The 15,519-nt window shown below is 38.3% G+C and overlaps 1 protein-coding gene across 1 annotated transcript in view; it reads left to right on the plus strand.

Annotated features, from left to right (window-relative positions):
• The window catches only part of TTN (titin), a 266,817-nt gene that overhangs the window by 29,933 nt on the left and 221,365 nt on the right, over positions 1-15,519 (plus strand). The window contains exons 16-40 of the mRNA XM_066577800.1: positions 281-484; positions 744-886; positions 996-1,183; positions 1,487-1,717; positions 1,945-2,189; positions 2,272-2,492; positions 2,721-2,885; positions 2,974-3,142; positions 3,234-4,912; positions 5,005-5,286; positions 5,438-5,704; positions 5,798-6,070; positions 6,159-6,422; positions 6,583-6,843; positions 6,952-7,212; positions 7,828-8,091; positions 8,178-8,438; positions 8,551-8,811; positions 10,009-10,269; positions 10,472-10,613; positions 11,605-11,770; positions 12,374-12,605; positions 12,793-13,077; positions 13,268-13,387; positions 14,832-15,020. Coding sequence (XP_066433897.1) covers positions 281-484; positions 744-886; positions 996-1,183; positions 1,487-1,717; positions 1,945-2,189; positions 2,272-2,492; positions 2,721-2,885; positions 2,974-3,142; positions 3,234-4,912; positions 5,005-5,286; positions 5,438-5,704; positions 5,798-6,070; positions 6,159-6,422; positions 6,583-6,843; positions 6,952-7,212; positions 7,828-8,091; positions 8,178-8,438; positions 8,551-8,811; positions 10,009-10,269; positions 10,472-10,613; positions 11,605-11,770; positions 12,374-12,605; positions 12,793-13,077; positions 13,268-13,387; positions 14,832-15,020 — 7,034 coding nt within the window. The remainder of the gene's footprint in view (positions 1-280; positions 485-743; positions 887-995; positions 1,184-1,486; positions 1,718-1,944; positions 2,190-2,271; positions 2,493-2,720; positions 2,886-2,973; positions 3,143-3,233; positions 4,913-5,004; positions 5,287-5,437; positions 5,705-5,797; positions 6,071-6,158; positions 6,423-6,582; positions 6,844-6,951; positions 7,213-7,827; positions 8,092-8,177; positions 8,439-8,550; positions 8,812-10,008; positions 10,270-10,471; positions 10,614-11,604; positions 11,771-12,373; positions 12,606-12,792; positions 13,078-13,267; positions 13,388-14,831; positions 15,021-15,519) is intronic.

Consider the following 15,519-nt stretch of genomic DNA (forward strand, 5'->3'; position numbering starts at 1 on the left):
ATAAGAAACTGAACAAGTTGAAGGAGTTTTCCCCACCATTGAGCAGAACAATGGGCCATAGCCCTTCCACTGTTGAGCCAAAAACCAGAGTTGTGCCCGATACTGCAGCTCATCCTAGGCATAGCCACACGTACACAGGTGCTCCTGTGTCTAGTACAACCTTAATCAGTGAATGGCCTTTGATATAACAAATGCAGATAATTAGAAGGATGTAGAGGGAAAATTTTGAAATAAGCCATAAATTTGTCAATTATTAACACTATAAACTGTTTCATTACAGTATAACAGAAGAACAAAAGATGGAAGTAGAGTTGACTGCTCCTGTTGAAACTGGAGAAGGAGTAGCTCCCTACTTCATCAGAAAACTAACAATCCAGAAGTTAGTTGAGGGAGGCCGGGTTATATTTGAATGTCAGATTGGAGGTAACCCGAAGCCACATATTTACTGGAAAAAGTCTGGTGTTCCCCTAAGTACTGGATACAGGTAATACATTAAAAAACAAAGAAAAATTGTATATCTTTATATACGATTTAAGTCAATATTATTTTTGTCATAATATAGAGTTTATTATTTAGAAGATCATAATTATGTATATATTTATATTCTTGGTCCATTCAAAAATAAGTTTTGATAGCAATATACAGTATATACCCATCATTATTCAAACAATTGTGATATAAAATGCTTGTCATATAAATTTATGATATGTATCAATCTACAATACGTATATATGTCCTTTCAGATATAAAGTATCATACAACAAGGACACTGGCGATTGCAAACTTGAGATTTCTATGACTTTCGCTGATGATGCTGGGGAATACAGCGTTGTCATTCGTAACAAATATGGAGAAGCTACTGAAACTACTAGTCTACTGGAGGAAGGTAATGGAGGATCCAAATAGGAAGAAAAGCAAAGCTATCATAAATAGAATTGTAATGATTGCATATCTTTATCTCTTACATTACCTTTTTAATTCTTGTCTGTTAACAGTTGAATATGACTCCTACATGAGGATGCATGAAGAAGCAACTCCATATGTACTTGAACCACAAATAGCCGAAGTCGCACCTGTGGCCACTCGCATTGAATATGATAAGGAATATGAAAGAGAACAAGCCCTTATCAGAAAGAAGATGGCCAAGGATACTACTATAGTCAAAACTACAATTCATGCTGAGGTAAATGTCTACTCATATATAAGAATGATGAAAGGCTTTGAAAACATCACAATTTCACTTCTTTATGGAGCCATATGTACAGTATAGCCATTATAGGGACTATTTGCTGAAGTTTATAGTCCTTCTAGATCATTTCAAAATTTTAAGCTTGATCATTTTGGGATAAATATTTCGTGGGATACCAATGCTATCCCCTAAAACTGTTAGCTAGTAAACAAAAATGCGAATACAAAAATATGTAATTCATAGTTTAAGTAAGTTAATGGATATATTTAATATCATTGTTCAATTAACTTTTTGTAGGAATATCTGCTAACTGCATTTGAAGAGAAACTGATCAAAGAAATTGAATACAGAATTATAAAGATCAGCTTAGAAGAACTACTTGCAGAAGACGGAGAAGAGATGATTATTGACGTTCCGGAATCTGAAATAATCGACTCAGGATTTGATACTAGACTGAAAAGTTACCAGATCCTTGAAGGAATGGGAGTCACCTTCCACTGTAAGATGTCTGGCTACCCATTACCAAAGGTATTTAACACATTTGTTATTATATACCTTAAGCATATGTCATGTTATGGAGTGCCATGTTAGAATGGTATGATGACTAAGTAAATTGAGAGCTCAGTTTTTGCTTTGAAACGTGAGCTAGATTGCATGTAAACTATGGCTGGGGTTTTAATAAAAAGACACTAAATACATTAATTTTACAAATACCTCCTTCAGTAGTGCACTAATAATTTGTCTATTTATTGCAGATTGTATGGTTCAAAGATGGTAAACGCATTAAACATGGTGGACGCTATCAAATGGAAACCCTACAAGACGGAAGGGCCAGTCTGCGCATTCCCGTTCTTTTGCCTGAAGATGAGGGAATTTATACTGCTTTGGCCAGTAATCTTAAAGCAAATGCCATTTGCTCTGGAAAGCTGTATGTGGAGCCAGTGGCACCAACTGGAGCTCCAGGTTATTTACCAGCCCCAGATGCTGTGAAAAGAATAAGGTATTGCTATTTTCCAGAAAAGTTTCAGTGATCTTCTGCTTCCGATGTATTGTTCATTTCTAATGTCTAATTAATTTTATAGGTCTGTATCTCCAAGGTCACCAAGTCGCTCCCCCGCACGCTCTCCAGCACGTTCTCCTGCTCGCCGATTGGATGAAACTGATGAGTCCCAGTTGGAGAGATTGTATAAACCAGTCTTTGTCTTGAAACCTGCATCCTTCAAATGTTCTGAAGGTCAAACTGCAAGATTTGACTTGAAAGTTGTGGGAAGACCAATGCCTGAAACATTTTGGTTCCACGATGGTAATTAATGTCATATAGACTTTGTATTGCCTTTGAAGAAATATTATTATATAACGTTACATATTTGATTAGATGCAGTATTTTTCACGTAAAATGTTGAACATTTTACAGAAATTGTGTTATTGAAGGAAATAATATTATTGACTGAAATCGCTTACTTATTATACCTGTTTCATAAAACATATTAAAGGAAACAATATTTAATGACCAATAACTTTTATCTTTAAGGCCAACAAATTGTCAATGACTATACACATAAAATTGTTATCAAGGAAGATGGAACACAGTCACTTATCATAGTCCCAGCTATGCCAACCGATTCTGGAGAATGGACCGTCATAGCTCAGAACAGAGCTGGCAAAACCTCAGTCTCAATGACATTAACTGTTGAAGGTAGAATACTTTTGCAATGCATCTATATTCTGATAAAATGTGCTGTATGTAGTCTTCTTTAATTTGAGTTTCTTTCTTTTCTTTGCAGCAAAGGAACATTTACAACGACCACAGTTTGTGGAAAAACTTAAAAATGTCAGCGTCAAAGAAGGCAATAAACTGGAAATGGGTGTGAAAGCTGTAGGCAACCCCAATCCTGACATTGTTTGGCTAAAGAACAGCGACATCGTAGCACCACACAAATTTCCAAACATAATGTAAGTAACATTATGTTATTTGTATCTTAAACTGTTTTACACAAAATGCAAATTCAGTGAGACACTGACGTACACTGTCTTTAATTTACAGAATTGAAGGAAATAAAGGACAAGCAGCACTCAAAATTCAGTCTGTAGTTGGCAATGACTCTGCGTGGTATACTGCCACTGCTATTAATAAAGCTGGACGTGACACTACTAGATGCAAAGTAAATGTTGAGGTGGAATTTGCTGAGCCTGAACCAGAGAGAAAACTAATCATTCCAAAAGGAACATACAAGGCAAAAGAAATTGCAGCTCCAGAGCTAGAGCCCTTACATCTCCGTTATGGTCAGGAACAATGGGAAGAAGGAGACCTATATGACAAAGAGAAGCAGCAAAAACCATTCTTTAAGAAGAAGCTGACTTCAGTAAGGCTTAAGCGCTTTGGCCCTTCACACTTCGAGTGTCGTCTTACACCAATTGGAGACCCAACAATGGTTGTCGAATGGCTTCATGATGGAAAGCCATTGGCTGCTGCTAACAGGCTCAGAATGGTGAATGAGTTTGGATACTGCAGTCTTGATTATGAAGTGGCTTATCCCAGAGACAGTGGTGTTATTACTTGTAGGGCAACTAATAAATATGGAACAGATCACACATCAGCAACTTTAATTGTGAAAGATGAGAAAAGCCTTGTTGAGGAAACTCAGCTGCCAGAAGGCAGACGAGGTATGCAAAGAATTGAAGAATTAGAAAGAATGGCACATGAAGGTGCCCTTGCAGGCGTGACAGAAGATATAAAAGAAAAACAAAAGCCAGAAATTGTTTTGTTCCCTGAACCCTCAAGAGTTTATGAAGGAGAAATAGCAAGATTCCGGTGTCGTGTTACTGGATATCCACAACCAAAAGTAAATTGGTACCTCAATGGACAGCTTATTCGTAAAAGCAAAAGATTTAGACTTCGCTATGATGGCATATATTACCTTGAAATTGTTGACTGCAAATCTTATGATTCTGGTGATGTTAAAGTCACAGCAGAAAATCCTGAGGGTGTTGTTGAACATTCAGTGAAATTAGAGATTCAGCAGAAAGAAGATTTTAGGTCTGTTCTTAGGAGAACTCAAGAGCCAAAAGTTTCTGCTCCTCCGACTGAGGCAGGCAAACTTCCATTTGAAGTTAAGAAAGTAGATGCAGGAGGAAAGGAATTTGTCAAACTTAAGAGGGCTGAAAGAATTACTCATGACAAAATCTCTGAAGAATCAGAAGAACTTCGCAGCAAATTTAAGCGCAGGACAGAAGAAGGCTACTATGAAGCTATTACTGCTGTGGAACTGAAATCACGTCGAAAAGATGAAGCTTATGAGGATATGCTAAGGAAGACAAAGGAAGAACTCCTTCATTTCACCAAAGAACTAACAGAGGAAGAAAAGAAAGCACTCGAAGCTGAAGGCAAAATCACTATTCCAACCTACAAGCCAGACAAAATTGAGCTATCCCCAAGCATGGAAGCTCCTAAGATATTTGAAAGAATTCAGAGTCAAACAGTTGCTCAGGGAGCAGAAGCTCATTTTCGTGTCCGTGTTGTAGGAAAGCCAGATCCAGAGTGCCAGTGGTTCAAAAACGGTGTCAAGGTTGAAAGATCTGACCGCATTTATTGGTACTGGCCAGAAGATAATGTCTGTGAATTGGTTATCAGAGATGTTGTTGCAGAAGACTCTGCCAGTATCATGGTAAAGGCCATCAATGTAGCTGGTGAAACATCAAGTCATGCATTTTTGCTTGTGCAAGGTGGGACATTTCTAGTCAATAATTCTTCCACTGTTAAAAAATGTTGTTTTACTTTTGTATGACCTAATTAAATGTTATTTGTTCCTGCGCAGGCAAGCAGTTAATTACATTCTCACAAGCATTACAAGATTTAACAGCAAAGGAAAAAGACAACATAGCAACCTTTGAGTGCGAAACATCAGAGCCATTTGTGAAAGTAAAATGGTTCAAAAACGGTGTGGAAATTCACTCCGGTGACAAGTTCAGAATGCATTCTGAAAGAAAAATCCATTTCCTTTCATTGTTTGCTATTGAAATGTCAGATGCTGATGAATACTCTTGTGCCCTTAAGGAAGAGGAGTCTGTTAAGACAACTGCTAAACTCATCGTTGAAGGTGAGGAAAAGCATTAATGTACATAATAGAAAGTAACTGGTGATCACAACTACAAAGAATTATACGTATTGTTAAAGTACTCATATTAATTTTGTAGACTGGCAGTATTACGCTTTTTAAAAATGGTCTAAAATACCCATTTGTATTACAGGAACGCCTGTTGAGTTTACCAAAGAACTGGAGGACGTTGAGGTTCCAGAAACACAATCTGGGGAGCTTGAATGCTCTATTTCCCTTGAAGACATAGAGGGTAAATGGTACCGTGGTGATACAGAGATAACAATTAATGGCAAATATGTCACTACATCTCGCAGAGGACGTCACATTCTTACAATTAAAGATGTCACAAAAGAAGACCAAGGAGAATACAGTTTTGTAGTCGCTGGTAAAAAGACCACTGCACATATGAGAGTGAAACGTAAGTGTTTTATTGTTTTGTATTTATGATCATTTCTTTCACAGGTCTTCACTTTTTATAGATATTTTACTCTATTTTCTTCTTTTTCAACAGCCCGTCCTATTTCAATCATACAAGGTCTTTCAGATCAGAAAGTATGTGAGGGTGACATTGCTCAGCTGGAAGTAAAAGTATCTCTAGAAAATGCTCAAGGAATCTGGCTGAAAGATGGAGAAGAGATACAGCCCAGTGATCGTATACATATTGTAATTGACAAACAGTCACACATGTTACTTATTGAAGATACTACTGCAGATGATGTTGGAAAATATACCTTTACCGTACCAGATCTAGATCTCTCCACATCTGGAAATTTGTCTGTTTATAGTGAGTGTTGACATCTATCAAACAGTTTTTGTATTGACCAACTGTAATCTGCAAGCCCTGTTATAAATATTATATTTACGTTTCACAGGTGTTGAGATTGTTATACCTCTTAAAGATGTCCATGCTATAGAAGGAACAAAGGCTGTCCTTGAATGTAAAGTGTCAGTTCCTGATATGACATCTGCCAAATGGGCAATCAATGATCAATCAATTAAACCTGATGACAGAGTTCAAGCAATTGCCAAAGGTGCTAAGCAGAGACTGGTATTTTCAAGAGCCTACGCCTCTGATGCAGGACATGTCCAGCTGTTGATTGGTAAAGTGGAATCAACTTGCAACCTTACAGTGGAAAGTAAGTATTAGAATAGTTTTTTTATTGCGTTTTCAGCTCATTTAGACAATTATATCTAGGTTACAATATTTGGGTAATTACTAGTGGGGTTTAAATCGTTCTGCATGGTGGATTTTACATTGTAGGATATTAGAATTTAATTTTTTGTCTTATTTTATAGAAATCACAATAATAAAAGGATTGAGTGACAAGACTTGCACAGAAACACAAAATGTAACCTTAGAGGTCGAATTGTCCCATGCTGGAATTGATGCACTATGGCTTTTCAAAAATGAAGAACTTAAGCCAAGTCCAAAGTACAAGATCGAATCCAAGGGCAAGATATACAAACTTACAATTACTGATATGATGAAGGATGAGGAAGGACAGTACACATTCTTTGCAGGGGAACAGCAAACTAGTGGAAAAATTACAGTTTCAGGTACTTCGCGAATCCAAAAACCATAAAATAGTCTTCGGAAAATTACAACATATTTCGGGGAAATAACAGTACTCGTTTTCTTACTGTGTTCACTTTTCATTGCTATAGGTGGTGCTATAAGCAAGCCACTTGTGGATCTCACAGTTGCTGAATCCCAGAAAGCAATATTGGAGTGTGAAGTAGCTAATCCAAGCTCCAAAGGAGAATGGCTAAGAGAAGGAAAACCAATTCACTTCAGTGACAGCATAAAGAGCGAGGCAGTTGGTCCCAAGAGACAGCTTATAATTCCCATCAGCAAGCTTGAAGACATTGGAGAATATACCTTTCAAGTTGCAACATCCAAAACATCTGCAAAACTGAAAGTTGAAGGTTAGCTGCTCAGCATAATAATATAGCTATCTGCATGCTACACTATTCCATCTGGGAAAATACATAACAGCAGCCAGATGGAACAATCATTACCAATTAGAGATGAGCGAGCATACTCGATAAGGCAAACTACTCGAGCGAGTAGTGCCTTATTCGAGTACCTGCCTGCTCGTCTCTAAAGATTCAGATGCCGGCAGGGGGTGTTGTGCGGTGGGGGAGAGCGGGGAGGAACGAAGGGGGGATCTCTCTCTCCCTCTCTCCCCCCCCCTTCCCGCACCCCCCTGCTCACCGCCGCAACTCACCTGTCACCCGCGCCGGCAGCCGAATCTTTAGGGCAGGTACTTGAATAAGGCACTACTCGCTCGAGTAGTTTGTCTTATCGATTATGCTCGCTCATCTCTATTACCAATGCATTCTGTCCAGCACCATTAGAGCTTGGCATGTGCTGGAGCTGACACTTCTGGTTTTACAGTTGTTTGGCTCCTAGGATGGAGCTGAACAACGGATTGCAGAAATGCTAGTGTGAACAAGCCCTTTGTAAATGTAACTTTATGGAACACAATGCTCAGTGATGATTGTACCTTTCGTAACATTTTGCTTATATTCTTTTTCTAGCTGTCAAGATAAAGAAGACACTAAAAAACCAAACTGTTACCGAGACACAAGATGCTATTTTCAGTGTGGAACTTACTCACCCTGATGTGAAAGGTGCCCAGTGGATCAAAAATGGTGTTGAACTGGAATCCAATGACAAATATGAAATCACAGTAGATGGACCAGTGCATACCTTGAGAGTTAAGAACTGTATTGTTCCTGATGAGTCTGTTTACAGTTTTAAACTTGGAAAGGTTGGCGCTAACGCCAGACTCCATGTTGAGAGTAAGTTATTTACACTGAAGTACACATATCTCCAAAGATACAGCAACATTGACAGCTGATTTAATGTACTATTATCTTTTTTTTAGCTGTGAAAATTATTAAAAAACCCAAGGATGTGACAGCTCTGGAAAATGCACCAGCAACATTTGAACTTAGTGTTTCTCATGATACTGTTCCAGTCAAATGGCTCTTTAAGAATGTGGAGCTGAAGCCAAGTGACAAGCATAAAATAGTATCAGAACGTAAAGTTCATAAGCTTGTCTTGCAAAATGTGACTTCTGCTGATGCTGGGGAATACACAGCTGTCGTTGGACAACTTGAGTGCAAAGCCAAACTCTTTGTGGAAAGTAAGGAAATTCGTAGTATTGTTCTTTTGTAATCTCTATTACTGATATTTTATTGTGTGCTGTCTTAGAAAACTTGTTGAGTAATAATCACATGTCTTCTTTTACTCTTTAGGTTTACATATTACAAAGACTATGAAAAACATTGAGGTCCCTGAAACCAAAACAGCCTCATTCCAATGTGAGGTGTCTCACTTTAATGTGCCGTCCATTTGGTTGAAGAATGGAGTGGAAATTGAAATGAGTGACAAGTTTAAGATTGTGGTTCAGGGAAAACTACACCAACTGATTATCATGAATACAAGCAGCGAAGATTCTGCTGAATACACCTTTATCTGTGGAAATGACAAAGTCAGCGCAACTTTAACTGTGAAACGTATGTATACTTCAGCAGATAGTTTTATTTTTGTCATGGAGTTTGGGGTCCCTCAGGCAAGATTGTGGTCTTCTCTAGGATGAGTCCAGTAGAAATGACAAGGCAGAAATACCACTGGAATCAGACATATGAAGGCTTTAATATCTCAAACATCAGGAGAGGTACATAGGACTAAGAACTTGGGAACAGAAACAGAACAGGCAGAGCAGGTGACATGGGGTCGAAAACAGAAAACACAGGAGAATTGGACATAAGAGCACAGGGGAATATTGGAACATAGAATAAAATAGACCATCAAGCAGAGTACAAAGAATGTGCAGGGTTTAAACAAAGAGTATATGAGGAGACATAACCCAGAATGGGCTGACTGTTAGTTTACTGGAAAACACAGCCACCCCGGTCAAGACCATGTAAGGGTGGGTTCACACTAGGTGGATTTGCTGTGGATTTCAAGACGAAAATGTACATTGCTGAAAAAATCCATTGCAGAAGAGAGTCAAGCTGTGGATTTTGAAATTCACAGTATGCTCAATTTGTTACAGAAATTGTACAGATTTTGACCACAAAATTCATTAATTGCAATTCTGTGATCAAAATCTGCACATGGATTTTATTGTGGATTTTCTCAGCAATGTGTGCACATCAAGGGCACAGTCCATGTGTTTGTGTTTTAATACAGGCTGATAATTCTAAGTATGTGATAGTCTGCAACCCATCAGGTTTTATTAACTCCTTTTCTTTCTACCTATTAATTCCTAATTAACCCTTTCCAATCCACTGTCTGACATCTAAAGGCATCATGAATTAAGACTGTACAGCTCCGATGTTGGAAGACATCCGTCGGGGTTCTCTTACTGTATATTGCCAGCCTCTCTGCTGTCGGAGCCTATCCAATGTGTCACCTCATGCAGTACTGGCTTTAGCCAGCATATAGCGCCGTTGTATAATGGCAGAAAAAGAGTAAGCCCCCTAGGAAAACCAGGATACAAATTGGATTGGAACGGGTTAAATGAGTATTATTATATATAATGTTTTTGTAATGTGGAATCCAATGACCCAGATATTGTAATAGTTTAGAACTTGTGTTGTAATATACTAGAATAGGAAGGTTTACCAGAATTTTGTTAATCCGTAGGTAGATCATAATTTTAAAAAAAATTCAAATCCTAATTGCGAATGATTCTTTATCTTTTTCAGCTATATTGATTACTTCCATGTTAAAAGATATCAACGCTGAAGAGAAAGACACCATAACTTTTGAAGTTACTGTAAATCATGAAGGCATCACTTTTAAATGGCTGAAGAATGGCATTGAAATCAAGTCTACAGACCGTAGTCAGATAAAAGCAAAACAACAGACCCATTCGCTTACAATCCGAAATGTCCACTTTGGTGATGCTGCAGAATACAGCTTTGTTGCTGGAAATGCAGTGTCTAAAGCTACATTGTATGTTGAAGGTAGGTTTATCATTGCTCATATAGAAAATGTTTTTTTCTGTTGCATTTGCCTTGCATTTGTATAAGAATAAGTGGAAATAGGTCCGAGAAAAGGACATTGGTACGTTTTACCTCTGTCCTCACTCTGGCATACAATTTCAACACTAGATAGATTTATATGTAAGATTTGCGAATGTTAATTTACTGTGTTGCTTTCTTTCAGCTCGTCACATAGAATTCAGGAAACCTATCAAAGAAATAAAAGTACTTGAAAAGAAAAGAGCAACATTTGAATGTGAAATCTCAGAGCCTGATTTGACTGTTCAGTGGATGAAGGATGGTCAAGAAGTCCAAATCACTGACAGGTAACTTTCCTTCTGTTCTTCCCAAAATAATAATAGAAGGCTTTGTTCATATTAAAAAGACTACATACCGTATATACCGGCGTATAAGACGAATTTTGAACACCGAAAAATCTGCTCTGCAGTCGGGGGTCGTCTTATGCGCCGGTAATACAAAAAAAAAAAAGTGTAAAAAAAATAAATTTCATTACTCACCTCCCCCGGCGGTCTGTCGCGCTCCGGCAGGATGTCGCTCGCTCCTCGTCCCCGGCGCAGCATTGCTTTCTGAATGCGGGGCTTGAAATCCCCGCTTCCAGAAAGCTAGTACACACGCCGGCAGCCATGACAGCATTGAATGGCTGTGATTGGCTGAAGGCGCACGTGTTAGCAATCACACCCATTCAATGATGTCATTGAATAGTGTGATTGGCTAAACCACACGTGGCTTCAGCCAATCACAGCCATTCAATGATGTCATGGCTGCCGGCGTGTGTATTAGCTTTCTGGAAGCGGGGATTTCAAGCCCCGCATTCAGAAAGCAATGCTGCGCCGGGGACGAGAAGCGAGCGACATCCTGCCGGAGCGCGACAGAACGCCGGGGGAGGTGAGTAATGATTTTTTTTTTTTTTCTCCACTGTATACCGGCGTATAAGGTGACAGTTGGGGGGTCGTCTTATACGCCCCGTCGCCTTATACGCCGGTATATACGGTATTAAAAATATAAAGCTCTGTGCCTTTAAGTTTCCATCAGGGATTCTGATATTGTTTAATGGGAAAACCGGTGTAGGTTTATTCCCGTCAAAATACAGCATCCTTGATGAAAACCTGACTAATAAGCCAATATGGTCCATCAGAGTTTGAAATGGATCCAACATAGCTGTCATGCTTCTGTTATGAACTAAAGAAAGTATGTTAACGTGAACAGAGCCTTGAGAACATTATTTTTTAAAGTCTGCCTGAATAATGTCATCAATATTTAATATATCCTTTTTGTTTTGTGCTCCTTTCAATTTAGGGTCAAAATTCAGAGTGAGAGATATGTTCACCGTCTTGTAATTCCTTCCGTTCGTATGTCAGATGCTGGACAGTATTCTGCAGTTGCTGGCGGTAATATGTCCTCTGCTAACTTACATGTAGAAGGCCGTGATGTCCGTATCACATGTCCTCGGAAACAGATTGAGGTATTTATCTTGGAAAAGATATGATAAACTGTACAAAACTTTAAAGTATTATCTAAAGTCAAGAAAATAGATGGTTTAATATGAAATAAATATAGCTTCTATGAAAATAGTTAGTAAATGAGCCACAGATTAGCTTAAAAGGAGCCTGTTGCATTGAAAATGCAGTTCATTTTGCAGGAATCATGTTATAGACCAGGAGTTGGTGAGCAGATTGATACATAAATTTGGTAGAGACAATTCAATTTAACTGGTAATTTATGTGCATTCAGGGCTTATTAGTCCTGTGGCTGGTCTAACTTGGTGATTGACTGTTACCTCTGTATAAACACTCATAAAGGGAAGACTGTCAATCACTAAGTAGGACCGTCCACTGGATAAGCCCAAAATAAGCGGAAGTGTAAATAAATAATTTATACAAAATCTGCTCCGCTCTTATATATCAATCTGCTCCGCTCTTATATATCAATCTGCTCATCTCCTGCTGCTCAAACAACATGATGTCCGCAGATTGAACTAAATTTTCAACGGGAACAGAAGTTTCGAATTGAAATCTTATTATTAAAATACTTAACTCATTAAATCATTAATGTTATTTTTTTGTAGGCTGTTGAGAGACAAAGAGCCGTGGTCGAATTTGAAGTCAATGAGGATGATGTTGATGCTCGATGGCTAAAAGATGGCATTGAAATCAATTTCCATGTTGAAGAGAGATATGAATACATTGTGGAAAGACGTGTACATCGCATGTCTATCACAGAAACCAGGATGAGTGATGGTGGAGAATACACTTTTTTGGCTGGCAAAAACAGGAGCTCTATCACTCTTTATGTCAATGGTAGGTGATGGAATATCAAAATTGTAGACCCCTGATATTTTCTTAATGCACTGTACTCTTTTGTGTGCTCAACCTTGTACAATATGTAAGAGCACACGATTGCTACATATTCACCTTAAGATTAAGACTTAAGAATGGCACCTGTTGCTTCTCATGTAACTAAACATTGGTGTTGATTTTTCAACAGCTCCAGAACCTCCCGTAGTAATACAGCTTCTTGAGCCGGTGCATGTGGAATCTGGAAAACCAGCACGTTTTTGTACCGTAGTGTCTGGCAAGCCACAGCCTACTGTAGCTTGGTTTAAAGATTCAACAAAACTTTCTCCAGGTTTCAAGAGCAAGTTCCTACATGATGGGCAGGAGTACACTCTATTGCTCATTGAGGCCTTCCCTGAAGATGCAGCACTGTACACATGTGAAGCAAGTAATGACTCTGGAATGGCCAGCACATCTGCAACACTAACCGTTGAAGGTAATTATTAGTGGTACTTTTAAATTTATAAGTATTTTTATAGCAAGATCCATCAGATTTGTCTTTTTTCCATCTATATTTTAGAGGGAAAGCCTAAATTTATATCATAATTTCTAAAACTGTTGTAGTAAGATTAGATATAGATATGAATATGGATAATAATACGATCATTTTTTTAAATTTATTTTAGAAGTAGTGTCACCAGATTCGGAGGCTCCTCTCTACCCCCCTGAAATTATCATACCTCTCCGTGATGCCATCACAGCAGAAGGACAGTCAGCAATATTCCAATGTCGTGTCTCTGGCTCAGGTTAGTTCAACGTCAAGCTGTGCATTAATAAAGTTGGAAAAAAATATAAAGGGGTATTCCTGTTTCAGTAAATACATGTTATCTGTATAATGAAATCATTCAATATTCAAATAGGCTTTCAGTATCACTTCGCCATAGTTTTTAATATTCCTGCTTGCTGTCATTCAATCGGAACCTTCATTGTTTTCCTCCAGTGGATACATATCTGTTTTGGCCATGTGTTGATCACATAGATGCATGGTTTGTTAGAGTTACAGTAAAGTTACCAGAGCTGTGTCTAGTAGCAAGTTTTTTTTATCTACCGCAAGGAAATAACAAGGGTTTCTATTGAATGATAGGATGCATATCTTGAAAACTGAGGACTTCATAAAGAAAGTATACTGGAAAATTGCATACCTTTTAAATTAAATAAATAATTACTTTATTTGCCAAAATTTGAAAACCATAGGATGGAGCTAATATTAAGTGTAAAATATATGTGATATCTTATAGGGAATGTGTCATCAGAAAATGACCTCTTATATTTGTGTGTTAAAGATATTTTTAAAGAATTTTTTGTGATTTTTTTTTTTTTTTTTATTCTTTTCGGTCACAATCTGGATTAAAAAAAAATGAAATTCTGCATTTTTCCCCACAGAAGACAGAGCCTAATGATAGGTTGACACTTCCTGATCTGTAGAAAAAACTTTGCAGCACTCATTTCACAAAATCACAGGCAGAATTACAATGAAATTTAAATACATACATATGGATAACACAGGATCCACCATTCACAATATCATCAGCTGTGATTATCTACTCCCCTCCCTGTAAAATGATTTTTGTACCAGTCACAGAGCACACCTAGAACAGTCTCCCATACAAGTCAATGGGTCCCTTCTAGAGATGAGCGAGCATACTCGCTAAGGGCAATTACTCGATCGAGCATTGCCCTTAGCGAGTACCTGCCCGCTCGATAGAAAAAGTTCGGCTGCCAGCAGCGGGCGGGGAGTGGCGGGGGAGAGAGGGGAGGAGTGAAGGGGAGATCTCTCTCTCCCCCCCGCACCCCCTCTGCTCACTGCCGCAACTCACCTCTCACCCGCACCGGCAGCCGAACCTTTTCTTCCAAGCGGGCAGGTACTCGCTAAGGACAATGCTCGATCGAGTAATTGTCCTTAGCGAGTATGCTCGCTCATCTCTAGTCCCTTCTTGTCTATTGTGAGAATGGGATATGAAACTTATGTAAAGCACATGTCTAAATGCTGTTAAATGCAGCTCAGGCAAGACGGCAGCCCGCATAGTCATGTATAGACAGCAGAACAGAAAAATTCTACAAAGTAAAAACAGAATTGAAAAATGGAACATGTTACTCTTTTTTGAGTGTTATAATCCCTTTAAAAATATGTGTTTTCATACCAAATAATAGTAATTTAGTAAAATATACATTACAATTATGTTTATACAGATCTGAAAGTTTCCTGGTACAGCAAAGACAAGGAAATCAAGCCATCACGCTTCTTTAAAATGACGCAATTTGAAGATACCTTTCAACTTGAAATAGCAGAAGCCTACACTGAAGATGAAGGCGTCTATACCTGCGCCGCTAGCAATGCTCTTGGACAAGTCTCATGCACTGCAAATCTCAGGCTTGAAGGTATGTTGTATACAGTCTCTGTACTGTACTATATGTGGATCAACCATTTAACAGTAGCTAACATAGCTTTTGTCATCATTGTCAATTAAATTCACTAACGCAGTTATTTTAGATGTTACTGATACATACATATTCTCACAACGAATATGGAACAGCGGTGTAACTGTCCTATCTCATGTGTCTCATTATCATCTTTTTGTTTCTTTTCTATGCTTTTTTGTCTGTTTTTTATTTTCATCTTGTTGATCATTGTATACTCTAAAGGTGCAGTCTTTCTGTGTCACAAAGCATCCAAACATTTTACTCACACTGTACAATAAAACACGAAAACACTGAAAACATGACAGAAACAAAACACAATACGCCATTTTTAAAAAGATCACACCACTTGGATAGCAATTCACATTGAATGGCTGGCACCATATGCAAATAGTATAGGCGTGCTATGCTATCACAGTAGTGAAAACACCAGTGAAATCATGGTGGTGAATTCCACCTC

This window comes from Eleutherodactylus coqui, chromosome 8 (genome assembly GCF_035609145.1).
Source record: "Eleutherodactylus coqui strain aEleCoq1 chromosome 8, aEleCoq1.hap1, whole genome shotgun sequence".
In the NCBI taxonomy this organism is placed as follows: Eukaryota; Metazoa; Chordata; class Amphibia; order Anura; family Eleutherodactylidae; genus Eleutherodactylus; species Eleutherodactylus coqui.